This window comes from Mobula hypostoma, chromosome 18 (genome assembly GCF_963921235.1).
Source record: "Mobula hypostoma chromosome 18, sMobHyp1.1, whole genome shotgun sequence".
In the NCBI taxonomy this organism is placed as follows: Eukaryota; Metazoa; Chordata; class Chondrichthyes; order Myliobatiformes; family Myliobatidae; genus Mobula; species Mobula hypostoma.
Window position 1 is genome coordinate 2,557,358 of NC_086114.1, and position 27,045 is coordinate 2,584,402.

At 45.2% G+C, this 27,045-nt stretch overlaps 1 protein-coding gene across 2 annotated transcripts in view; it reads right to left on the reverse strand.

Moving 5' to 3' along the window:
* The window catches only part of rassf4a (Ras association domain family member 4a), a 327,866-nt gene that overhangs the window by 26,906 nt on the left and 273,915 nt on the right, over nucleotides 1-27,045 (reverse strand). For both annotated transcript variants that reach the window (XM_063070316.1, XM_063070317.1), the window contains exon 5: nucleotides 3,882-4,030. In XM_063070316.1, the coding sequence (XP_062926386.1) occupies nucleotides 3,882-4,030 (149 nt within the window). The remainder of the gene's footprint in view (nucleotides 1-3,881; nucleotides 4,031-27,045) is intronic.

Below are 27,045 nucleotides of genomic sequence, written 5' to 3' on the forward strand. Positions count from 1 at the left end.
TGTAGACGGGTCATATTGTGCATGGAGATTGGTCACCAGTGGTGTGCCTCAGGAATCTGTTCTGGGACCCTTCGTGATTTTTATAAATAACCTGGATGAGGAAGTGGAGGATGGGTTAATTAGTTTGCTGATGACACAAAGGTTGGGGGTGTTGTGGATAGTGTGGAGGGCTGTCAGAGGTTACAGCGGGACATGGATAGGATGCAAAACTGGGCTGAGAAGTGGCAGCTGGAGTTCAACCCAGATAAGTGTGAGGTGGTTCATTTTGGTAGGTCAAATATGATGGCAGAATATAGTATTAATGGTAAGACTCTTGGCAGTGTGAAGGAACAGAGGGATCTTGGGGTCCGAAAGCCGCTGTGCAGGTTGACTCTGTGGTTAAGAAGCATATGGTGCATTGGCTTTAATCAATCGTGGGATTGAGTTTAGGAGTCGAGAGGTAATGTTGCAGCTATATTGGACCCTGGTCAGACCCCGCTTAGAGTACTGTGCTCAGTTCTGGCCCCTCACTACGGGAAGGATGTGGAAACTATAGAAAGGGTGCAGAGGAGATTTACAAGGATGTTGCCTGGATTGGGGAGCATGCCTTATGAGAATAGGTTGAGTGAACTTGGCCTTTTCTCCTTGGAGCAACGATGGATGAGAGGTGACCCAATAAAGGTGTATAAGATGATGAGAGGCATTGATCGTGTGGATAGTCAGAGGCTTTTTCCCAGGGCTGAAATGGCTAGCACGAGAGGACACAGTTTTAAGGTACTTGGAAGTAGGTACAGAGGAGATGTCAGGGGTAAATTTTTTACGCAGACAGTGGTGGGTGTGTGGAATGGGCTGCCGGCGATGGTGGTGGAGATGGATACGATAGGGTCTTTTAAGATAATCATGGATAGGTACATGGAGCTTAGAAAAATAGAGGGCTATGGGTAACCCTATGTAATTTCTAAGGTAAGGACATATTGGGCTCATCTTTGGTTTTCTATGTTTCTATAAGAGCAAAAGTTAGGAAATTGTTTATCTTGTAGGTGCTCCACATTTAGTAAGGTGGTCCTGGACCTCAACTCCACTTACCTTGACAAGCTCCAAATGCTGATTCCCTTCCTGCCCAGGAACCCAACATTCCCAGTCACTGTGCACGCAGTGAGTGGCAGAGAATAACAGAGGTCAACTTGGTAATAATCCAGTTATCGTCGCCATTTGTGTGGTTGTATATTCCAATGGCATCAATCAGTGTTCTTAGTTTCTTTCAGAGGGATGTACCAGACTTTCAAACTCTCTGTATACATCAATGTTTCAATTTATTTGAGGACTGAAATTTTAACAGGTCATAGGACAAAAGTAATTGAAATTGGTTTTCTTATTATCACATGTACTGAGATACTGTGAAAAGTCTGTCTTGCATATGTTCCAAAAAACTATAAGACATAGTAGTAAAATTAGGCCATTCGGCCCATTTAGCCTGCTCCACCATTCTATCATTTCTGATTTATTATCCTTCTCAACTCCACTCATGCCACAACCTTTGACACCCTAACTAAGTAACAATCTATCAACCTCTGGTTTAAATATACCCAATGACTGGGCCTCCACAGCCATCTGCTGCAATGAATTCCACAGATTTACCACCCTCTGGCTAAAGAAATTCTTGCTGATCTCTCTTCTAATGGACATCCCTTAACCTGAGACTGTGCTTTCTGGTCTTAAGACTCCCCCACTATAGGAAACATCTTCTCCACATCCACTCCATCCAGAACTTTCAATTTTTCTTAGGTTTCAATAAGATCCTCCATCATTCTTCTAAACTCCAGTTGGTACAGGGCCAGAACCATCAAATATTCCTCTTATGTTAATCTTTTCGTTCCTGGGATAATTGTCATGAACCTTCTCTGGATCCTCTCCAATGCCAGCATTTCTTTTCTTAGATAATGGACCCAAAGCTGCATGATACTCCAAGTATGGTTAGACCAATATCTTAATACCATCATTCCAAATAAACTGATTCCTAAGCTCCGGAACCTGGGCCTTAGCACTCAGATCTGCAGCTGGATCTTCAACTTCCTCACAGACTAGACCCAGGCTGTAAAAATAGGGGACAAGCTCTCCTCTACAATCATTCTGAGCACTGGTGCCCCACTAGGCTGTGTATTCAGCCCCCTGCTGTACTCACTGTACACCCATGATTGTGTAGCCAAGTTTCCATCAAACTCAATATATGAGTTTGCTGATGACACAACAATTGTAGGCCGATTCTCAGGTAATGATGAGTTTGAGTACAGAGAGGAAATTAAGAACCTGGTGGCATGGTGCGAAGACAATAAGCTATCCCTCAATGTCAGCAAGACAAAGGAATTGGTTGTTGACTTCAGAAGGAGTAGCGGACCACACGACCCCATTTACATCAGTGGTGCGCAAGTGGAACAGGTCAAAAGCTTTAAGTTCCTCGGGGTCAATATCACAAATGACCTGACTTGGTCCAACCAAGCACAGTCCACTGCCAAGAAGGCCCATCAGTGCCTTTACTTCCTGAGAAAACTAAAGAAATTAGGCCTGTCCCCTAAAACCCTCACTAATTTTTATCGATGCACCGTAGAAAGCATTCTTCTGGGGTGCATCACAACCTGGTATGGAAGTTGTCCTGTCCAAGACTGGAAGAAGCTGCAGAAGATTGTGAACACGGTGCAGCACATCAGACAAACCAATCTTCTGTCCTTGGACTCACTTTATACCGCACGCTGTCAGAGTAGTGCTACCAGGATAATCAAGGACACGACCCACCCAGCCAACACATTTTTCATCCCTCTTCCCTCTGGGAGAAGGCTCAGGAGCTTGAAGACTCGTACGGCCAGATTTGGGAACAGCTTCTTTCCAACTGTGATAAGACTGCTGAACGGATCCTGACCCAGATCTGGGCTGTACTTTCCAAATATCCGGACCTGCCTCTCGGTTTTTTTGCACTACCTTACTTTCCATTTTTCTATTTTCTATTTATGATTTATAATTTAAATTTTTAATATTTACTGTCGATTTGTAATCCAGGGAGCGGGAAGCACAGAATCAAATATCGCTGTGATGATTGTACGTTCTAGTATGAATTGTTTGGCGACAATAAAGTATAAAGTCTAACGCCTCAGATCACATCCTTGCTTTTACATTCTAGTTCTCTGGAAATTAACTCTAACATTGCATTTGATTACCTGACCACTGACTGAACACTGTCCATAGAGATCAGATCATTACACAGTGCAATGAGATTGAACGAGGTAAAACAATAACAGAATGCAAAATAAAGTGTAACAGCCACAGAGAAAGTGCAGTGCAGGTAGACGATAGGGTGCAAGATCGTGACGAGCTGGATTGTAACGTCAAGAGTACATCGTGTAATAAAAGTAAAGCTTTATCTCTTAGCTGTAAGAATGTAGCTGACAATAAAACACTGGGCTATCTGGGATATACTTGAAGAATCCACTCTAAATGGCATGAATTTACAAATCAGACGTCAAAGGCTGGGGAGCTGGACTGTGACCATTCTGTTCCAAGGAGAGTAGCTTTGGGAATGAATCTTGAGAAAGCATTCTTGACTGCTGGAACAGATCATCGCAGTGAAACTAAGTTGCATTCACAAAGACTATTCTTACTTCTCCCAATGATCCCCATTCCATGGAGATGAGTGACCACATTGTAGAATTTCCCAATCACCCATCAATAAAAGTTAGGAATACTAATAGGATCAACCTGGGATAAGAACTGCAGAAATCCCACACTCCAAATGTTATCATGGATGGATTATCCTTCAGTCTCCAACCTTTTCCATACTCTCCACCAACTCTGTCGACAGATGGGGGTACTGATACTGATCTTGGATAAGAAACCTCAGTGTGATGGCTTACCTGTGGGAGCCGTTGTCCAGCTCTGTACGGAGCAACTTGGAACTGGAGAAATGTATGCGCTCATTGTCGTCCTGCATCTGAAGTCGTATCGGTCTTCTCAGGCCCCATGATATGTTTAGCAGCCCCTCAATGATCAACTCTGCATCATCCTAAAACAAAGCAAAAATTCTGGTCAAGCCAGACCTCGCAAAGGATCCATGTCTGTATGGCCACACAAAGTTCTTTCGTTGGTCAGAAGAAACTGCAGTCTACAATTAGTGGATTTGGCGAATCAAGGACAGAGAAGCAGACAAGCCAGTTGTTTTTGTTTCCCCCCACTTTGTGGATTCTGGGATAATCTAATCAGAACAACTGAATGTGGACACAAGGAGCTTCAGGTAATGACCTGCTAAACCCGAGGCCATTCTCAAACGAGTGCGAAGTGTCCTGATGAAGGGTCTCGGCCCGAAACGTCGACTGTACCTCTTCCTATAGATGCTGCCTGCCCTGCTGTGTTCCACCAGCATTTTGTGTGTGCAGCTTGAATTTCCAGCATCTGCAGATCTCCTCATGTTTGCAAGTGTAAAGTGTGTGGATTCTGAACCGATTCTTGATCTGGGACAATCTAATCAGAGCAGTTGAATGTGCACACAAGGAGCTTCAGGTAATGACCTGCTAAACCTGAGGCCAGTCTCAGAGGAATAGCTACTTAATTACATAAAATGCCAGAAACATTGGACTCTAGTCGCTTTATTTAACTGGTTTGGACCAGCCAGAGTAGAAACACACAGATACACAAGGCTGGGGTGAGCAGAGCCATGAAACAATGTTGGCTGTAGCCCTGTAAGAATGACTAGTGAGAAGGTGACCCAGGTAGGTCTGGTGACCTTGAGCTAATAGGGTGGAGATCCACCAGTTCAACTGATGAGAGTCAGGAGCTCCAAATACATAGGGGCGATAACTCTCCTGCAACCAGAGACTAGCCATTGTGGAAAAGGAGGACCCCATGGACAGGTGGAGATCGGGTCCACGAGGAACGCCTGGCCAGTGTACTTTCCTGGGTAATACCTTTTCTCTCCACTGACTGTTCATTGAGGATCAGGGATTCTAATGGGTGTGCACACAGGTAGTTAGTTTGTGAACCCACGTGCTTTTTAATTGCAGCAATAAAAGTTACTTTTTCAGTAAATATTGATTTTCTGTGCCTCACTGATCATTAGTACTCTTATTAACACCTTTATAATTGAGTTGGATGATGAAGTGGAAGGGTGGATTAGTAAGTTTGCAGATAACTTGAAGGTTGATGGAGCCGACGGGGCAAGCCTGGTCCTGAGACATCGGGCAGTCTACTGTAAAATCCTGCGCAATAAAGTACCAGCAGGGGTTATGCATTATCCAGCCACGAGATGGTGCTATAGCACCAGCTCTCCAATGAGGTGCTTCTGTACCAGGGAGTTGCTTATTCTGAATTTGCAAAGTTCAGAGTAAATTTTATTATCAATGTACAAATATGTCACCATATACAACCCTGAGATTCGTTTTCTTGTGGCATACTCAGCAAATCAATAGCATACTATCCATATCAATGAAAGATCACACAAAATGCTGCAGGAACTCTGCAGGCCAGACAGCATCTATGGAAAAGGGTAAACAGTCGATGTTTTGAGGCGAGACCCTTCATCAGGACTGTCTCCTTGTCCACATATTTACAAAGGCTGGTGTTAACATCCAGCCAGTGTGTATGGTGCACTCTCAATTCTCTGATCATTGTCAAACATTTCAACACACGCCTGACAAGTCTGGGCAGCACACCACACAGCAGGCGTGCCAACTGGAGCCCAACTCGGGGCTCAGGAAGTATACAGCAGGCTGGGAATAAGGCAGGACGTTTCACTTGTGGGGTACAATAAATAGGCAGTGCCTCAAGAATGTGGCATCCATCATAAAAGACCTTCATCATCAAAGACATGTCCTCTTCTCAGGAGGAGGTATGGGAGCCTCATGAACGCCACCTCTCCATACTGATCTCCTATTTGTTTGTTTATGTTTCGTTTTATAATTTAATGTAATTCTTTAACATTTTGCATTTGTTGCTGAAAAACAACGAATTCAATGACACATTAGTGAAAATGAACCTGATCCTGCTCTGAGTATCAGTACTGACATCAGATGTCTTATTCTACACCAGGGTGTCAAAGGTCATGGGGAGAAGGCGGGAGAATGGGGTTGAGAGGGATAATATATCAGCCATAATTGAATGGCAGAGCAGGCTCGATAGGCCGAGTGGCCTAATTCTGCTCCAATCACGGTCACAGATTGATTATAAAAAGCAGCGACTCAGGGCAGTTTTTTGGAGCTTTGACCAGTGATGAATCGGAGAGATCAGAGGTTTGACAGGACGTAAATCTCTCAAGGTTGCTGCCTGACTACTAAAGGCAATGACCCATGGCAGTTCTTTGGAGCTTTGAGCAGCGGCCAATTGGTGTTTGGGGTCGATCAGCGAGAACAGATTAAAGTAAGGCAGGGGCAAGTGGGGTGGCCATTGTCACGGTGGCAGGGGCAAATGGGGTGGCCACTGTCACAGTGGCCATTGTCAGAGTGGAATTCTGAGGCTTTAGCTCTTCGAGGCTTCAGCAAAGAGAAATCTCCATCAGAGAAGGCAAAAACAAAATGATGAAGGTACAGGGTCCCCCCTCCCACTTTACATTTGATCAATGAGGACAGCAGAGATGCCAGGCAGGATAGTGGAATGCTCCTCTTGCAGGATGTGGGAAAGCAGGGAGACCTCCAGTGTCCCTGATGACTACAACTGTGAGAAGTTCATCCAGCTGCAGCTTCGAACAAAACATGTTGAGGAGTTGGAGCTGGGGGGGAGAAGAGGCATGCTGTAGTTACAGGGAATTCGTTAGCGGAACAGGAAGGAGTTTCTGTGGGTGAGTACAAGAGCCCTGGATGGTATATTGCTTCTCAGGTGCCAGGGTCTGGGACATCATGGATCAAGTCCTCAGCATTCTTAAGTGGGAAGGTGAACAGCCAGAAGTCGTGGACCATGTAGGTACTGATGACATGGGTAGGAGGAGTGACGAGGTTCTGGAAGGGAGGTGAGGGAGTGCAGGGCCTCCAGGGCTGTGATCTCAGGATTGCTACCCGTGCCACGTGCTAGTGAGGCCAGAACTAGGAAGACTATACAGTTTAACACATGGCTAAGGAGTTGACGTAGCAGGGATTTTTGGATCATTGGGCTCTCATCCAGGGATGGTGGGACCTGTACAGAAGAGACGGCCAGTTACTCAACTGGAGGGAACTAATATCCTCGTGGGAAGTTTTGTTAATGCTGCACGGTGGGGTTTACACTAGAGTTACGGGGGGATACGAACCAGATTGCCAGAACAGTTGGTGGAGAGGTTGTGGAGGCAGATGTTGGTGAGACCACAGACAAAGTCGGGAACCAAAAGGTTCAGCATGGTGTGGCTAATTTCCTGAGCTGCGTATATTTCAATGAAAGAAGTATCGTAGGAAAGACAGATGAGCTCAGGGCATGGATCAACACCTGGAATTATGACGTTGTAGCCATTAGTGAGACTTGGTTGCAGGAGGGGCAGGACTGGCAGCTCACTGTTCTGGAGTTGTGTTGTTTTAGATGTGACAGAGTGTGAGGGATTATAGGAGAAGGGGTGGTTTTATACTTCAGGGAAAATGTCACTGCAGTGCTCAGTCAGAACAGACTGAAGAACTCGGTTCTATGGGTGGAACTGAGAAATAAGAAAGGTATGACCACGTTAATGGGGCTATAGGATTGACCACCCAACTGTCCGCGAGACTTAAAGGAACAACATTTTTGAGAAATCGTAGACTGTTGCAAGAAAGATAAGGTTGTTATTGTAGGTGATTTTAACTTTCCACAAATTGACTGAGACTCCCATACTGTAAAGGGATTAGATGAACTCAGCGGGTCGGGCAGCATCAGTCAGAAACAATGAGTTGATGTTTCGGGCCAGAACTCTTCGTCAGGACTGAAGAATGAAAGGTGGGGAAGGATTTGAAGAATGCTTGTAGCTTCAGTTGAAGGACCAGTAATTTGAAAGACAAAGGGGTGGGGAAGGGGAAGCATTGACGTCATAGCCCTGAAAACAATGGGTGGTAGAAGAAGGAGGCGGAACCATGAGGGAGCTGGGGGCGGGGGTAGAGTGAAATAGGGATAGGGGAAGGGAGGGGGAGGGAATTACTGGAAGTTGGAGAATTCTATGTTCATACCAAGGGGCTGGAGTCTACCTAGACGGTATATGAGGTGTTGCTCCTCCAGCCTGAGTTTAGCCTCATCATGGCAGTAGAGGAGGCCATGTATGGACATATCTGAATGTGAGTGGGAAACAGAGTTGAAGTGGGTGGCTACCGGGAGATCCTGTCTGTTGTGGTGGATGGTGCGGAGGTGCTCGACGAAGCCGTCCCCCAATCTGCGTCGGGTTTCACCGATGTAGAGGAGTCCGCACTGGGAGCACCGGATGCAATAGATGACCCCAAGAGACTCACAAGTGAAGTGTCGCCTCACCTGGAAGGACTGTTTGGGGCCCTGAATGGTGGCAAGAGATGAGGTGTAGGGACAGGTGTAGCACTTACGCTTACAGGGATAAGCGCCGGGTGGGAGATCAGTGGGGAGGGATGTGTGGATAAGGGAGTCGCAGAGGGACCGATCCCTGTGGAAAGCGGAGAGGGGTGGAGAGGGAAAGATGTGCTTAGTGGTGGAACTTCAACAGGACCCCACCACTAATCTGCAGATTATTTTGTGTTTCTGTAAAGGGACTAGATGGGATAGAGTTTGTCAAGTGTGTTCGGGAAAGTTTCCTTCCTCAGAATGTAGAAGTCCCAATGAGAGAGCACACAATACTGGATCTGCTATTAGGGAATGAGACGGGGCAGGTGACAGAAGTTTGTGTAGGGGAGTACTTTGCCTTCAGTGACCACAATTCCATTAGTTTCAAAGTAAGTATGGAAAAAGATAGGTCTGGCCTGGGGGTTGAGTTTCTAAATTGGAGAAAAGCCCGTTCTGATGGTATCAGAAATTACCTGGCAAGTGTGGATTGGGACAGGCTGCTTTCTGGCAAAGGTACACTTGGAAAGTGGGAGGCCTTCAAAAGCAAAATTATGAGAGTACAAAGCTTGAATGTGCCTCTCAGAATAAAAGGTAAAGATAACAGGTGTATGGATCCTTGGGTTTCAAGAGATATTGAGGCCCTGGTTAAGCGGAAAAAGGACGTGCATAGCAGGTGTAGGCAAATAGGGTAAGTGAGGGGCTTATGGAGTACAAGGAATGCAAGAAAACACAAGAAAATATCAGGAGAGCTAAAAGGAGGCATGAAGTTGCTCTTGCAGAAAAGTCTGAGAACCAGAGTTATAAGGAAAGTTTGAATAGCTTAGGACTGTATTCCTTAGAACGTAGAAGATTGACGGGAGATTTGATAGAGGTATACAAATTTATGAGGGATATAGAGAGGATAAATGCTAGCAGAATTTTTCCACTACAACCAGAAATCATCGGTTAAGGGTGAAACGTGAAAAGTTTAAGGGGAAGATGAGGGGTAACTCCTTCACTCAGAGGGCCCTGAGAGTGTGGAATGAGCTGCCAGCATAACTGGTGCATGTGAACTCGATTTCAACATTTAAGTTTAGTGTGGGCCGGTACATGGATGGTAGGGGTATGGGGGGCTACGGTCCCGATGCAGGTCGATGGGACTAGGCAGTTTAAATAGTTTCAGCATGGACTAGATGGGCCAAAGGGCCTGTTTCTGTGCTGTACTTCTCTATGACTCTATGAGCTTTATTTGTTCATGTACATAGAACCAGAGAGTGAAATGGATCGTTTGCATCAATGACCAGCACGGTTTGAGGATGTGCTGGGAGCAGCTCACAAGCGTTGTTACAATTCTGGTGCTACTGCAGCATGCCCACAACTGATTAACCCTAACCCATATGTCCTTGGAATGTGGCAGGAAACTGAAGTGCCAGGAGGCAACCCACATGGCAATGAGGAGAACGTTAGAACTCCTTACAGACAGCGGCAGCCTAAATGCTGGTGCTGTAAAGTGTAACTGGTACACTACTGTGCTCCATTTGAAGAAATGTTTATAAAAGCTCTGCAAATACTTACTAAAAATGATTAAATTTTAATAAAAGACAAAAGCCCATGGGAACTCTTTTACAACAACTCTGAAATTCCTATGTTGGACAGAGAGTTTTGACTTCCCAACCCAACAAATACAGCTCTAAGTCCAATCAGTACGCAATCCAGAAAACTGAAATAATTTCAAGAGGTTCACATGTGGAACTCATTAAAATCATCGAACTGTTAATTAAATGAGATTCACTGGATACCATTCTCCCTCATTTTGTTTGCTGTGGTCAGACATTGGAAATCCCCAAAGCAGTTTAGTACTTATATTAGAAGCAAAAGGGTTGACAGCGAGAAGAGGGGAATATTAAGGACCAAGGAGTCAACTAGTGTGTGGAGCCAGAGTATGTTGGTGAGGTTTTAAATGAAAATGCTCATCTGTAGTCACCAGGCACTAGGGACTGAGCTGACTGGTGAAACAAGGTTTCTTCCTGTAGTTGGCATAAACTCACCCCCCCTTCCGCACCTTCCCCTCCACCCAGAACAGCTGTGGGTCTGCAATGTGCCCAACACCATTTGCTAACACAGCTGGGTATGGTCTGTGGATGCCAGCCTACAATGTAATGCCCACTGATATGGAAGGAATTTAGAGAAACCTCCTTCTTAACCCAGCTGGGCAATTCAGAGAAATTGCAAGTAGTGTCTCCCTTTGCAACCCTGCATTCAAGGTGTCGAAGTGTGGACAGCCTCTGTTCCCAGGCAAAATGGCAACAGCTGTAACACACACAAAACACAGGAGGAACTCAGCAGGTCAGCCAATGTCCGTAGAGAGGAATAAACAGTCAATGTTATGGGCTGAGACCCTTCATGAGAAAACTGCTGTAATTTGCTTTGGAGAGCTACTCCCGAACATCTTAATTGTAATAGTTCAGCACAGACTAGATGGGCCAAAGGGCCTGTTTCTGTGCTGGAGACTTCTGCAGGTTTCCACCTGAGTCAGGATGACTACCTGTCAAGGAACGTAGCCCTGCGGCAGCTGACAGAGTGATCACAAACTAAATAGTTCCTGGATGGAACGAGAGATTGGTCCTGAACAACAGCTGTAACAGTGAGCTACTGATAACGTTCAGCTGTCCAGAGCCAATATTTTACAGGAAGCTCCAAAGCACTCTCTCCGGGTCAATGCCAGGAAGACTGCTGCTCGGAGGCGCAAACAGTTGACCTCACATTTTTGTGAGATATGCAATCCAGCTATGATGTAAGTTAATGCTGATCCATTGATCCTGTTACAGTTACTGCTCTATAGATTTACTGAGTATGCCTGCAGAAAAAGAATCTCAGGGTTGTACTAATGTATGTACTCTGATAATAAATTTTACTTTGAGCTTTGACTTAATTTGACTTTGAATTAAAACTGAAGATTTAAGACACAACTTTCATCCCAGGATCTTTCTTCTGTCAGATGCATAACCCTGCTCATGGACTGTTTGTCCCACTCCAGTCAGTGAGGAGGCTATGTAACTTCTATGCTAGGACCACCAGACTTCCAGTCAAGATGGTGCCTGGTCGACATCTTCTGGATAGATCACAAGGCATTCTACAAGTATGTGAAGAGCAAGAGGATAAGACATGAGAGAATAGGAGCAATAAAGTGTGACAGTGGAAAAATGTGGATGAAACTGAAAGAGATAGTAGAGGTACTTAATGAATACTTTGCTTCAGTATTCACTATGGAAAAGGATCTTGGCGATTGTAGGGATGACTTGCAGCAAACTGAAAAGCTTGAGCATGTTAAGGAAGAGGAAGAGGATGTGCTGGAGCATTTGGAAAGCATCAAGTTGGATAAGTCACTGGGACTGGACGGGATGTACCCCAGGCTACTGGGGGAAGGAGGGAGGAGATGGCTGAGCCTCTGATGATGAGTTTTGCACCATCAATGGGGACGGGAGAGGTTCCAGAGGATTGAAGGGTTGCCGATGTTGTTCCCTTATTCAAGAAAGGGAGTAGGGATAGCCCAGGAAATTACAGACTAGTGAGTCTTACTTCAGTGGTTGGTAAGATGATGGAGAAGATCCTGAGAGGGAGAGTTTATGAACATTTGGAGAGTCATAATAAGATTAGAAATAGTCAGCATGGCTTTGCCAAAAGCAGGTCGTGCCTTACGAGCCTGATTGAATTTTTTGAGAATGTGACTAAACACATTGATGAAGGTAGGTAGCTGTACAGTGGCATGCAAAAGTTTGGGCACCCATGGTCAAAATTTCTGTTACTGTGAATAGCTAAGCGAGTAAAAGATGAACTGATTTCGAAAAGGCATAAAGTTAAAGATGACACATTTCTTTAATATTTTGAGCAAGAAAACTTTTTTTATTTCCATCTTTTACAGCTTCAAAATAACAAAAAAGGAAAAGGGCCCGAAGCAAAAGTGTGGGCACCCTCCATGGCAGTACTTAGTAACACCCCCTTTGGCAAGTATCACAGCTTGTAAATGCTTTTGTAGCCAGCTAAGAGTCTTCCAATTCTTGTCTGGGGGGTTTTCGCCGATTCTTCCTTGCAAAAGGCTTCTAGTTCTGTCAGATTCTTGGGCTGCCTTGCATGCACTGCTCTTTTGAGGTCTATCCACAGATTCTTGATGATGTTTAGGTCGGGGGACTGTGAGGGCCATGGCAAAACCTTCAGCTTGCGCCTCTTGAGGTAGTCCATTGTGGATTTTGAAGTGTGTTTAGGATCATTATCCTGTTATAGAAGCCATCCTTTTTTCATCTTCAGCTTTTTGCAGACGGTGTGATGTTTGCTTCCAGAATTTGCTAGTGTTTAATTGAATTTATTCTTCCCTCTACCAGTGAAATGTTCCCCGTGCCACTGGCTGCAACACAAGCCCAAAGCATGATCAATCCACCCCACGTGCTTAACAGTTGGAGAGGGATTCTTTTTATAAAATTCTGCACCCTTTTTTCTCCAAACATACCTTTGCTCATTGCGGCCAAAAAGTTCTATTCAAAAGGTTCAAAGGAACATCTAAACAAGCCTGATGCATTTTTGAAACAAGTCCTGTGGACTGATGAAATTAAAATAGAACTTTCTGACTTTTTCTGGTACCTGTCCTAGATAGGATAGGCTGCTGCCGATGATGTGTTGGGCAGTTTTGACTACTCCTGTAGAGTTTTCCTGTCTACCACATTGCAATTTCTGTAAAGCAGAATTTCTGAGACTATCCTGGGATCCAACAAAACTCCACACTTGAGTCACCTTCCCAGTGATTGTCTGGTGAATGTTCACGGCACTCTCTTCAGGGCAAGAACACACTCAAAAATGTAACAACAAGCCTGTGCAACTACATTTTAGAAACATAGAAGCATAGAAAAACTACAGCACAATACAGGCCCTTTGGCCCACAATGCTGTGCTGAATATATACTCACTTTAGAAATTACCTAGGGTTATCCATAGCCCTCTATTTTCCTAAGCTCCATTCTAGTATCAGACCCAGTGACAATAAAGGATGCGTTTTCATTTGCTGACCCAGCCGTCTGGTACACTGCATACTGGTTGCAATGACTTGTACGAGAACACCCAACTCCCTTTGAACAGTGACCTTTCCCATTCTGTCACCAACACAGAAACATAGGAAAACTACAGCACAATACAGGCCCTTCGGCCCACAAAGCTGTGCCGAACATGTCCTTACCTGAGAAATTGCTTTGCTACAGTTTTCCACTGGTCTCCTTTCTGCTCCTCCTGTCTGCCTCTTTCTACCCTCCTGAAACATGCCCGCCAGTTCTCACAGTTTAGTGCCATAAGCAAACTTAAAAATAATGCATCTTCGAGTCCCTGGGCATCAACCTCTCAGAGGATCTGTCCTGAGCTCAATCATGAAGTCCGCCAGTGGAGTTTGAGGAGATTTGGTATGTCACAGATGTATGGTGGAGAGCATTCTGACTGGGTCTATTGCCACCTGATATGGAGGCTCCAATGCACAGGATCACAAGTAACTGCAGAAGGCTGTAGACTTAGCCAGTTCCACCACAGGCATAACCCTCACCACCACAGGTATAACCCTCACTACCACAGGCATAACCCTCACCACCACTGAGGTATAACCCTCACCACTGAGGCACAACCCTCACTACCACTGAGGCACACACTCACCACCACAGGCATAACCCTCACCACCACTGAGGTATAACCCTCACCACTGAGGCATAACCCTCACTACCACTGAGGCACAACCCTCACTACCACTGAGGCACACACTCACCACCACTGAGGTATAACCCTCACCACTGAGGCACAACCCTCACCACCACAGGTATAACCCTCACCACCACTGAGGACATTTTCAAGAGGTGATGCCTCATGAAGTCAGCATCCATCATTAAATAAGATTGTAAGTCCATGAGACTTGCAGTAGGATTAGAAGTAAGCCATTCAGCCCATCCGGTCTACCTCACCATTCCATCATGGCTGATTAGTTATCCCTGTCAACCCTTTTCTCCTGCATTCTTCCCATAGCCTTTGATGTCCTTACTAATCAAGAACCTATCAACCTCTGCTTTAAACATAAAAGAACCCTCAGCATCCGGAACATGCCCTCTTCTCACTATTAACACCTGGGTGGAGGTACAGCAGCCTGAAGACCCACACTCAATGTTTCAGGAACAATTTCTTCCCCACAGCATCACATTTCTGAATGGTCCCTGAACACATGAATCCTACCTCATTATTAATAAATAAATATTTCAATAGATAGAAAAAGGAATGTACTCACCTCACTCCACAGCCTATGAACTCACTTTCAACAACTCTTCACCTCAAATTCCCATATTTATTGCTTATTTATTATTATTTATTTTTTCTCAGCTCAAGCTGGTGAAAGTTGAAGTGCAGGCATAGCCAAGCATGCTCTTTTGTCAAATGCTAGGAACTTCTGGACTATTCTAGTGGTGGTTAGTATTGCGGCTTTCTGAAGATTTACATGAATATTACTGTGTAGCCCTAATTGTTTGATGCTACTATGTAGTGACTTTGGGACGATGCCAGTTGTAGATATTACTATCGAGACAATGTATACCTTGTTCATGTTCCAAAGTCTTTCAATTTCCTCTTTTAATTCAGCATATTTCTGGTGTTTTTCACTGACTGATTTCAGTAAGTTATGTGTGTTTGGAGTGGCTATATCAAATAGTTAAGTTGTTCTTGTTTATCCTGTATTATTTTATCTGGACAATTATTATGAATTATTCTATCTGTAATCAGATCGGTCATAATATAATTTGAGGTATTCTGACCTTGAAACTTATAGTAAGGTGTGATTTCATTTATGAAGTTGCATTTTAAAGCAAGATTTTGTTGAATGATGTTTGCCACTTGATTGTGCCTGTGTAAGTAATCAGATTGAGTTAAATTGCGACAAAAGCCTGTAATGTGTTAGATTCTTTGATTTTCTTGGCATTTTCTATATTTATCATCTTGAATTTGTTGTTTTTTGTTGTGTACTTTTGATAAATTTTGTGTTAACTGCCTGGTCCTGTATTCTCACAAGGAAACCTTCTGTCTCTGGGAAGAGGTCTCCAAACTGTGAGCCGGATGCCAACATTTCTTTGTCGACATCAAGTCTGCTTAGATTGTGGGGATGTCGTCCGTGGAGGGTCAAGCTCTTCCATTCGGTAATGTTTTCTTCATTCGTGATAATGTCTTCATTTTTCTGGGTTGGGCTCTCATTTAAATTTAGTGGTGTGTACTTCTTATCATAATTGCATATGCTTGTGTGGTGTGCTGAATCCTGTTTTCATTAATGAAAATATATCCTGAGAAGTTTTATCTGACTGTTGTGTAGATTTTTAATGTCTGCTACTCCTCTTCCCCCTTCTGTCCTAGGTAGTGTTAATCTAAGCACATTCAAATGTACATAGTGTTTTCTGAAATTTGTCATTTCAGTTATTTTTCTCTGTAAGTTGTCCAGATCAGTTTTAGACCAAGATATTATGCCAATGAGTACTTTAATATAGAAATAGTGTAAGTATTTATTGCCTTTGTTGTTGTTATAATAATAATTATTACCATGTTTCTTTGTAGTTATGTCATGGTCTGGTCCGTGGAGACCGTATTCTGGTTCACGGTCCGGTCCATTGATCCGTATTCCAGGTTTTCCAGTTTTCCTTGTTCTGTTGGGTGCTCTAATTGAGGCACCTGACTCTCATTTTGGGCTGGCTGCATAAATAGCTCCTGGGTTCAGCTTCATTTGCTGGGTACAGGATTTTTTAAAATTTAGGATATGATGGATAAACAGGAATAGGGTACTAGGATGGCCAAAGTTGGGAGGATAAAGTTTAGGTTAGGGTATGTGTGTGAGATTGGGTGAAGGGATTTAGAATGTAAGTCTATTGCGCCCTCTGGAGCAGAAGGTGGCGGTAATGCATCATTAAGCTGGGTGCCAGTCGCCGTAAAACGAGAGAGAGAGAGAGAGAGAGAGAGAGAGAGAGAGAGCAAGCGAGAGAGAGCGAGAGAGAGAGAGAGAGAGAGAGAGATATTCATTTGCTGGATACCACTAAATTTAAATGAGAGCACTTCCCTTCACTTTCCTTCTGAAGCCTTTGCCTGAAGCCTTGCCTGCAACCTTGCCCGTCTCCACGCCTTCTCTGGGTAATTCCGGCCGTTTGCCGCTACCCTGTGTTGGGAACCGTCTCTCAGTGTTCTGTGTACGAGTCCCGGCCCTACGTCCTGCTCCCTAGGAGGGGTCCTGACTCTGTGTAGAGCCCTGGTCCCAAGTCCTGTTCCCAAGGAGGGGTCCCAGCTCTGTGTTCCTGTTCTCCCAAGACCAAGGCTTTATGTTCCTGTTCTCCCAAGACCAAGTCAAGGTTTCGGGTTCTTGACCTGTCCATGTGCCTTGTCCTGTGCAGGAGTTCCATGTCTAGTCCTGCAGCTGAGCCTCGCCCAGTCCTGCAGCCATGTCATGTCCTCACCTAGTTCTGGGGTCTGAGCCTAAGTCAAGAACCAGGTTCTGGGTCCTTGTCCAGTCTCCGGCTTGGAGTCCAAGCCCAGGCTCCTAGTTCTCAGTTCCATGTCCTGGTCCCGCTTTCCTCGCCAAAGTCCGATCCCAAGTCTGTGTTCCTGTCCCAGCTCCTAGTCTGTGTCCTGTCCCGTGCCTAACTCTAGTCCAGTCCAGTTCCTAGTACTTCAGTGTCTGTGTCTTGTATTTGGGTCCGTTGCCTTATGACAAGTTGCTGTGAATGCCCAGAAGAAAATGAATCTCATGGTTTTCTATGTTGCCGTATATGTACTCTGAGAATAAATTTACTTTGAACTTTAAAAGGTAGTGCTCAAGGAACATTCAGAAATCTGATGGTGGAGGGGAAAGAGACGTTTACTTCTGCTATGAATATTTCTATGTTTATAGCCGCAAGAAAGACCCGCATTTCTATATGCAACTTTCACATTCCTCACAAGAACAAATGAAACAGCATGAGATTCATATTATCTTTGAGCTGGAATTTGAACAACCACTGAGTTGCCTCTGAAATTGCACCACACTGCGCACTGAACACCTGCAGACTAACAGGACCTCAGGGCAGCTTGGGCATACAGTGAAAGTGAAAACAGACAGAACTATCAGCCTGAAAGCAATAACTGTAAACATTAGTCACCGACTAAGAGCCAGACCATTAATCAGCATTTTGGAAAATTACACCATGTGCATTTCATCCTGTCTCTGCTGGTGATGCTGGGGTCTGTAATCCTAATCAAATGAATGCTGACTAACCCCAGTTTCTGGAAAGTTCATGCTGTGGATCTTATTAGTTCTCAGTTACACTTTTTTTTTAATGATTCCTTGTGAGTCCTGTAGATTGATGACCCATTCATTTTCTCATGGGCATTCACAGTAAATAGAAAGAAACATAATTATAATAAATAAGCAATAAAAATTGAGAACTTGAAATTAAGGGTTTTTGAAAGTGAGTCCATAGGTTGTGGACATGACACTCAGGGAATTGGGCTATATTATCAAAGTTGCTGGTGAACGCAGCAGGCCAGGCAGCATCTCTAGGAAGAGGTATAGTCGACGTTTCAGGCCGAGACCCTTCGTCAGGACTAACTGAAGGAAGAGCTAGTAAGAGATTTGAAAGTGGGAGGGAGAGGGGGAGATCCAAAATGATAGGAGAAGACAGGAGGGGGAGGGATGGAGCCAAGAGCTGGACAGGTGATTGGCAAAAGGGATATGAGAGGATCATGGGACGGGAGGCCCAGGGAGAAAGACGGGGGCGGGGGGGACCCAGAGAATGTGCCTCTCCCCCTCCCACTTTCCAATCTCTTACTAATTCTTTCTTCAGTCAGTCCTGACGAAGGGTCTCGGCCCGAAACGTTGACTGCACCTCTTCCTACAGATGCTGCCTGGCCTGCTGCGTTCACCAGCAACTTTGATGTGTGTTGCTTGAATTTCCAGCATCTGCAGAATTCCTGTTGTTTGGGCTATATTATTATCTTTTTGTGTGACTGACTATATGCTTTTGCTATCTTATGTGCTTTATGTAGCTTGTGTTACGTATGACTGTTGGTAATGTGTTTTTTTCCTCGGCCCCGGAGTAACGCTGTTTCATCTGGCTGTATTCATGGGTATTCATGTATGGCTGAATGACAATTAAACTTCAACATGGCATTTGAACTTAAGGTTGCCTTTGAACATACTGTGGCTGTTCCACCCACGGCCGTTTGGTTTCTACCGAGAATCATTATCAGAAAGGAGGATTCCGTTGCTCTGAGGTTTCGGAATTGGCTGGGCTGCGGTTCAAGAGACTACTTCCTAATTTCTGTATCAAGTCATGCATTCTGATTCTATTTGCTCAGGCCATTCCCAGCACTGTGAGGGACACTCATCCTTGTTACAGTCAAGGAAAGAGTTGCCCACGGCGGAAGTTTAAGGCTGGGGTGAGAAGGAATAAAAATTAAACTGCAAAACTGACCAGTTTCCCTTTGCTCTGTCTATTTCTACAAGTTTTCAAAAACTCAAATTCAAATACTAAAGGGCATAATTTTTTAAGGTGATTGTAGTAAAATCCAGTGGGATGTCCTTTACACAGAGTGTGGTGGGTGTGTGAAACACCCCGCTGGGGTGGCAGATACACTCGGGGCATTTAATACTAATATTAATGAATACTTTATTGATCCTGAGTGGATCAATAAACTTAGGCATATGGATGAATAAAACATAAATTAAACATAAATTATACACAATTTTTACAAGAAAGAACTCATTCAGATTATAAAATCAAAATGATTTAAGAGACTCAGGCACGGGGATGATAGAAAAATGTAGGGCTATGTAGGAGGGAAGGGACTGATCTTAGAGTGGGTGAACAGGTTAGCACACTTTACGGGCTGAATGGCCTGTACTGTACTGTTTATGTTCTAACTCCTCAGCACAGAGAAAAATCTGCAGATGCTGAGATCTGAAATGAGAACATTTGCTTGCATCTTCAGAAATAGCTCTATTTCTACCTTTGATATCTCTTTTTTTTCTCTTTCAAGTTTCTTTTGAAGACCCTGACCTGGAGTTACATGCTGACTTCTGTTCTTTGTAGGAATGGGACCCGCTCTCAGGGCCTCACGACACGCACGCTTTTTGATATGCCAAGGATGCAGCCTGGAAGACCAGCACGCTTTCGTGGTTCTGGAGACGGGCTGATTCTAGGCTGGTGCCCCTGAATGAAGCAGCACGGGAGAACACGGAAGATTGGCAGTAGCGCATTAGCTGCCGGGAGGCGTGTGCCCAGGGACCTGAGCCCTTCCGTGGGGCTCGGAAAAAGCGGCACTGCAGACTTTTAACATCATAAATCAGCGAGTTGTTTGTTATGTCCCCCCTTTCGCTGTGAAAAGGGGTCACCTCTTTCTCCCTTATTGGGGGCGGGGGGGGGGGGGAGAGAGAGAGAGAGAGAGAGAGAGAGAGAGAGAGAGAGAGAGAGAGAGAGAGAGAGAGACACTGTGATACGTCGAATTCCGGGTGAACAAGTAGTCTTTGGGGTACTGCAAGTCTGTGTCTTTATTGATGCTTTGTTGCACGCCTGAGTGCTCGGGGGGGGGCGCCGATGCTTTTGGGAGGGGGGGTTGTTGCTTTGCTGCTGCTTGTGCGTGGGAGGGAGAAGCTGTGAGGTGGACTTTGGGGTTCTAACGTTTAACTGTCATTCATTCTTTGGGGCACTCTGTTTTCACCGATGTTTGCGAAGAAAAAGAATTTCAGGATGTATATTGTATACATTTCTCTGACATAAAATGTACCTAGTGATACCTATTGAAGTTGGCAGCATCTATGGAGAGGGGAAACAGAACTAGTATTTTAGGCAAAACATTAACATGGTTTCTTTCCACAGATCCTTCCTGATCTGCTGAATATTTCCAACAGTCGCAAGGCATTTGATAAAGTATCTCATGGTAAGGCATTTGATAAAGTTCGTCATGGTAAGGCATTTCATAAAGTATCTCATGGTAAGGCATTTGATAAAGTTTGTCATGGTAAGGCATTTGATAAAGTATCTCATGGTAAGGCATTTGATAAAGTTTGTCATGGTAAGGCATTTGATAAAGTTTGTCATGGTAAGGCATTTGATAAAGTTCGTCATGGTAAGGCATTTGACAAGCTCTGTCATGTTGGAGACATCCAGAAGATTAAGACGCTTGGGATCCACGAAGACTAGGTTGTTTGGACTCGGATTTGCATTGTTCATAGAAGACAGAGGACATTGGTCAATGGATCTTATTTTGGCTGGAGATCCATTACTTGTGGTGTTTGGCATGGATCCAAACTGGGACCTTTGCTGTTTGCGATATATATAAATACTTGGATGAAAATGTGGATTAGTGAATTTATAGACTACAGGTGTCCCCCGCTTTTCGAACATTCACTTTACGAAACCTCACTGTTACGAAAGACCTACATTAGTTATCTGTTTTCGCTAACAGAAGGTGTTTTTGCTGTTACGAAAAAAGGCAGCGCGTGCCCCGAGCAGCCAAGCTCCTCCCCCAGATTCGGAACTGCATTCTAGCCGGCATTGCTTAAACACGTGCCTGTAAGCATCCGTCAGCAAGATGAGTTCTAAGGTATCTGAAAAGCCTAAAAGAGCTCATAAGGGTGTTACACTTAGCGTAAAACTAGACATAATTAAGCATTTCGATTGTAGTGAATGAAGTAAGGACAAAGTGAGTTTGGTTTGTGGAAGTTGACGAAGATGATGTTGAAGAGGTCTGGCATCCCATGACCAAGAACTGATAGATGAAGAGCTGATGCAATTGGAAGAGGAAAGGATAACAATCGAAACCGAATGCCGTAGCGAACAGACCGAAAGTGAAGTCGTCCAGGAACTGAACGTGAAGCAACTGCGTGAGATTTTCACTGCAATGATAAAGTACGACTTTAATTTTGAAAAGGTACGTTGGTTTAGGGCATATTTGCAAGATGGTTTGAGTGCTTACAAAGAATTGTATGATAGAAAAATGCGTGAGGCTAGCAGTCAAGCATACTGTCATTTTTCAAGCCTTCCACATCAGCCACAGCAGACGATGACCTCGACCTTTGACATCGAGGCAGGCAGACATAGAAGAAGATGACCTGCCTGCCCTGATGGAAACAGACAACGATGAGATGACACCCCAGTGCCCCACCACCCCAACCCCCGGGCCGCGGACCGATTAATTGCCGCGGAGAATGCAGCGGTAGCCAGGACGCACCCAGCACATCTTTAAGAAGAAAGCCAAAATAAACAAGCTAATTAATTAGGTGCTGCCCGGCACGTAAATGTCGGCCCAGATCAGAGGCGATTGCCAATTGTGTCGCCTCTGATCTGGGCTGACATTTACGTGCCGGGCGGCACCTAATTAATTAGCTTGTTTATTTCGGCTTTTTTCTTAAAGATGTGCTGGGTGTGTCCCGGCCACCGCTGGACTGCTGCATGCTTCACGGATCAGTATCGGTCAGCGGCCGGGAGGGTGGGGGCCACTGCACCACCCCAGCACCCCAACCTCCGACGACTCAGCCTAACACACCATCATCAGTGTGCTCGGTGCTGTCTTCCCGATTTCAGTAAGTGATACTACACTGTACATACATTATTTCTACTTTATATAGGCTGTGTATTTTTATGTGTTATTTGGTATGATTTGGCAGCTTCATAGCTTAAAGGTTACTGGAGAGTGTTTTTGCTGAGAGCACTTCCCCATTCTGATGTTTGGTTGGAACAACAACTGAACCTCTTGACCAGGTTCGCATGCTTTCATGCATTGAGTTGCTGCCACATGGTTGGCTGATTAGATATTTGCGTTAATGAGGTGTACCTAATAAAATGGCCACTGAGGCTATGTCTTTACAGTACCTTTAACTTGTACAATACCTGCACATGTTACATATTTAAAAAAGTCCCTTAAAGGAGATTTTGTGACAGCTGACCAAAATCCTGGCCCAGGGAAGGGATTTTAAGGACCACCTTAAGGTAAGGGAGAGCCCTTGAACATTGAAGTGAGGGGAATTCCAGAGAGACATGAAATCACAGCCAGCAACAGAGTGAGGTGAATTAGCAATCTTACATTCACTTTACTTTTTCATGAGCCATGTCAAAACTACAGCCAAACATTGGCTCCGCAACTCAAAGTGCAGATTTAAAGTAGACTTACTCAGGACATGTGATAAATTGTTGAAACACAACTGCAACCCTCCCTGGAGATACCTCTACTTCCCCTTTGATGCTGGCCGTTGCCTGGTTGTTTGGCTGATACTCTTCTCCGAGGATCATCACCTCATGATGGTGGAGAGGCTGGTGAGTCCCTGAGATCCCAGGAGCAATGCAGTCTGGAGCTTAGCCATTCGGCACTGGGCTCCTGGTAGGGTCACCTATGGTGGTAAGGTCAAGGGGAAGGTCCCAGTCAAATAGCGATCCAACCGAGACCTCAAAGGTGGAGTTGCTGGAAGATGATGACACAACACAACGGCAGGTAAGGTGGAGAAAGGCCGCAGCAGTGAACAGTCCCAGTCATCTTGGATGCCGTGCCACTGGACTGTGACCCTGATGTGTCAAGGATCATGTGGTGATGCCCACGCATCATCCTCCTCAGGTTAAACAAAGTCACACACAGGTGTTCTCCATTAAGTGAACCCACCTTAACGTCCCAGATAAAGTCCCGTGGCCATGAGCGAGTAACGAATTAGGCAGGTCTGGATCGGATTCTACAGCCACCAATAGACATCTACTTCGGACAACATCATACTCGACTTGAATAATTGCACTATTGCTACTCTGAAGTACAAGGAATCGAGCTGTTATCTTCCAAACATTGTTCCCTTGAAGTTGCACAAATTTTGCCTAAGAAATACCCTAACTTCAAAAATGTTATCATGAGCAAGGCAAACATCTCTTTGCAACAGACTGAAAATTTTACTTTAGAAATAACTAAAACTTTGCAGGTTAAACATACAAGAAAACAATACAGCATGCTTATGTGAGAATGCTGTTCTTGGACTACAGTTCAACATTCAACACCATAATTCCCTCCAGGCTCGACAAGAAGCTCAGAGACCTCGGCCTTCACCCTGCCTTGTGCAGCTGGATCCCGGACTTCCTCAGATCGCCAGCAGGTGGTAAGAGTGGGCTCCCTCACCTCTGCCCCTCTGACCCCAACACAGGTGCCCCTCAGGTTTGTGTCTTAAGCCCCTTCCTTTACTCTCTGTATACCAATGACTGTGTGGCCACCCACAGCTCCAATCTGCTAATTAAATTTGCTGTTGACACTACACTGATTGGCCGAATCTCAAATAATAATGAGGCAACCTACAGAGAGGAAGTCTGTAGTGTCAAGAAAACAACCTCTCCCTCAACATCACAAAAACAAAGGAGCTGGTTGTGGACTACAGGAGGAATGGAGACAGGCTAACCTCTATTGACATCAATGGACCTGGGGTTGAGAGGGTGAACAGCTTTAAGTTCCTCAGCTTTAACATCACCGAGGATCTCACGTGGTCTGTACACACCAGCTGTGTGGCAAAAAAGGCACAACAGCTCCTCTTTCACCTCAGACAGTTGAAGAAGTTTGACTTGAGTCCTCAGATCCTAAGGACTTTCTACATGGGCACAATTGAGAGCATCCTGACTGGCTGCATCACTGCCTGGTATGGGAACTGTACCTCCCTCAATCACAGGACTCTGCAGAGAGTGGTGTGGACAGCCCAGCGCATCTGTAGATGTGAACTTCCCACTGTTCAGGGTATTTAAGAGACAGGTTAAAAGGGCCCGAAGGATCATTGGGGACCCAAGTCACCCCCACCACAAACTGTTCTAGCTGCTACCATTTGGGAAACAGTACCGCAGCATAAAAGCCAGGACCAACAGGCTCCGGGACAACTTCTTCCACCAGGCCATCAGACTGATTAATTCATGCTGACACAATTGTATTTCTGTTATATTGACCATCCTGTTATACATGATATTTATTATAAGTTACTATAATTGTACATTGCACATTGGAACAGAGACGTAACATAAAGATTTTTACTTCTCATGTTTATGAAGGATGTAAGTAATAAAGTCAATTCAATTCATATCATTTACTTGGATTTTCAGAAGGCTTTGATAAAGTGCCACACCAGGCTGCCGAAGATAACATCCTGTGGCATTGCAGGAAAGATTCTGGCATGGATAGAGGAATGGCTGACAGGCAGGCAGCAGTGAGTAGGAATAAAGAGGGCCTTTTCTGTTTGGCTGCCAGTGACTAGTCGTGTTCTTCAGGGGTCAGTATTGGGGACTTGATGGCTTTGTGGCAAAATTTGCGGATGATACAAAGATAGATGGAGGTGTAGTGTGACGAGAATACACATAAAATTAAGATGTTTGCTGGCCTGGGTTAGCATCAGTGACATCAGCAAGTGGTCTGCCACCTGCCCTCAGGGGAAGGAGAGATAAGGAACAATGGAGCAGCGTCTGGAGATGTGTAATAAAGGGACGGGGGAGAGAGAGCTGCCTGGAGCGGCTCCCCCCTTTTAACCTTGAACTGTTTGAAGTGATGGACAGGCAATACCCCAGCAGGGGGATAAAAAGGGACAGGTTCGCTAAGGCAAGACACACACGCCACCCGAGGTAACGAGACCCTGGAAGCGGTACGCCTCTCACGAGTCGGTGGGAAGTATCAGACAACGGCCAGGGTGCAAAGGTACGATCAGCGGGAACCCGGTGTGTGTCCGCCCTTGCCTGGGTGCCGGGTTCACTGCAGAGGATCGACCGCATCTGGAGGAGGGGTCACAGTCGGTGACCTCAGGTGACATCACCAAGGACCTGCCCAAAAGCTGCTTGTGAGCCATATCGCCGGTCTGTGAGTGAAGCCGTGTCTGAATGATCAGTTGTTCCTGTTCTCTCTCTCTCTCCCCCCACGTTGTCCATCGCCATGGCAACGATTACTGCGAACTGAACTACTAAACTGGACTGAACTTTGAGTCACTTTGAAATTTGGTCATTTACCCCTCGACAACGATAGAGCTTGATTGATGCTGTTATCTTAATTCTGTGCACATGTGTGTTTATCATCGCTGAACTGTTGCATTTATTATCCTTTCGATTACTGTGTTGCTTGTTTCTTTAATAAAACTTTCTTAGTTCTAGTACTCCAGACTCCAACTGAGTGATCCATTTCTGCTGGTTTGGCAACCCAGTTACGGGGTACGTAACATAAGTGGGGGCTCGTCTGGGATTTTGAACGCTAAATTTGGGACGGAGTAAATTGATTGGGTTAAAATTCCCGAAAGAAAGAAAAGACAAACAGCAGAAATGGAGGCTGAGGAATTTATAAAGGCGCTGACCTTGGAGGCATTAGAGGATGCCAGGAAATCGGAATTGATAGCTGTGGCCAAACGGTTGAATCTTGCTAAGGTGAAGTCGACAATGAGGAGAGAGGAGATACACAGAGCTATTGTAGAGCACTATGTATCTAAAGGTGTGTTTCCCCAAGGTGAGCTGGGGGTGGTGTCTATTGAAAAACCTGCTGGAGACGCGGTACAGGTACAGCTTGAAAAACTGAGACTCGAGCACGAGTTCCGGGTACGGCAGTTAGAACACGAAGAGAAACAGTTAGAAAGGCAGGAGAGAGAGTTAGAAAGGCGGGAGAAAGAGAAAGAGGTAGAAAGGCAAGAGAGAGAGAGACAGTTAGAGAGAGAGGAGAAAGAGAGGCAATGGGAGCGAGAAGAGAGAGGGAAACAGAGGGAAAGGGAATTTGAGCTGGAGAAGTTAAAGATAAGGGCCGAGCAGGGGCTCGTGCCGAACCAAGGTGGAGGGTTCCGGGCGACCCAGGAGGTTAGGCTGGTTCCCCCATTTGACGATACCGACGTGGATCGGTACTTTCTCCACTTCGAAAAAGTGTTTATAAGTCAGGACTGGCCGAGGGATAAGTGGGCTGTGTTACTTCAGAGTGTACTGAAAGGGAAAACCCAACAAGCTTACTCAGCTTTGTCCGCGGAAGATGCCCAGAGGTATGAGGTGATGAAAGAGGCCATCCTCAGGAATTATGAGTTGGTCCCGGAGGCATACCGGCAGAGGTTCCGGAATGCAAGGAAACAGTGGGACCGCACGTATTTGGAGTTTGCCCGTGAGATACAGACATATTGTGAGCGTTGGTGCGCCTCGAAGGGGGTAGAGGGGGATTATGACAGACTGCTACAACTGATCCTGATTGAGCAGTTTAAAGGTTGTGTCCCTGAGGGTATGAGACCCTACCTCGATGAGAAAGAGGCAGCCACGTTAGCCGCAACTGCTAAGTTAGCGGATGAGTATGCGTTGACGCATAAAATGAAGTTTGCCCCGAGTAAAGGCTACCAAAAGGGTCGTCAGGACGGCGGGGAGAGTCCGCCGGAAAAGTCAGAAAGTAAGCTGGGGACTAGTGAAAAGGATAAGGTAGACCGGGAGCAGTCTGGTAGGAAGTCTCCTGGGGTCGTCTGTTATAATTGTGGGAAAGTCGGACACTTTGCGTCCAGGTGCTTTGCCCCAAGGAAAGGAAAGACGGGGGTTCCGACTGGCTGTATTGAGCCGGCAAACCCACCCCCAAGGGGGAGGAGGTCTGATAA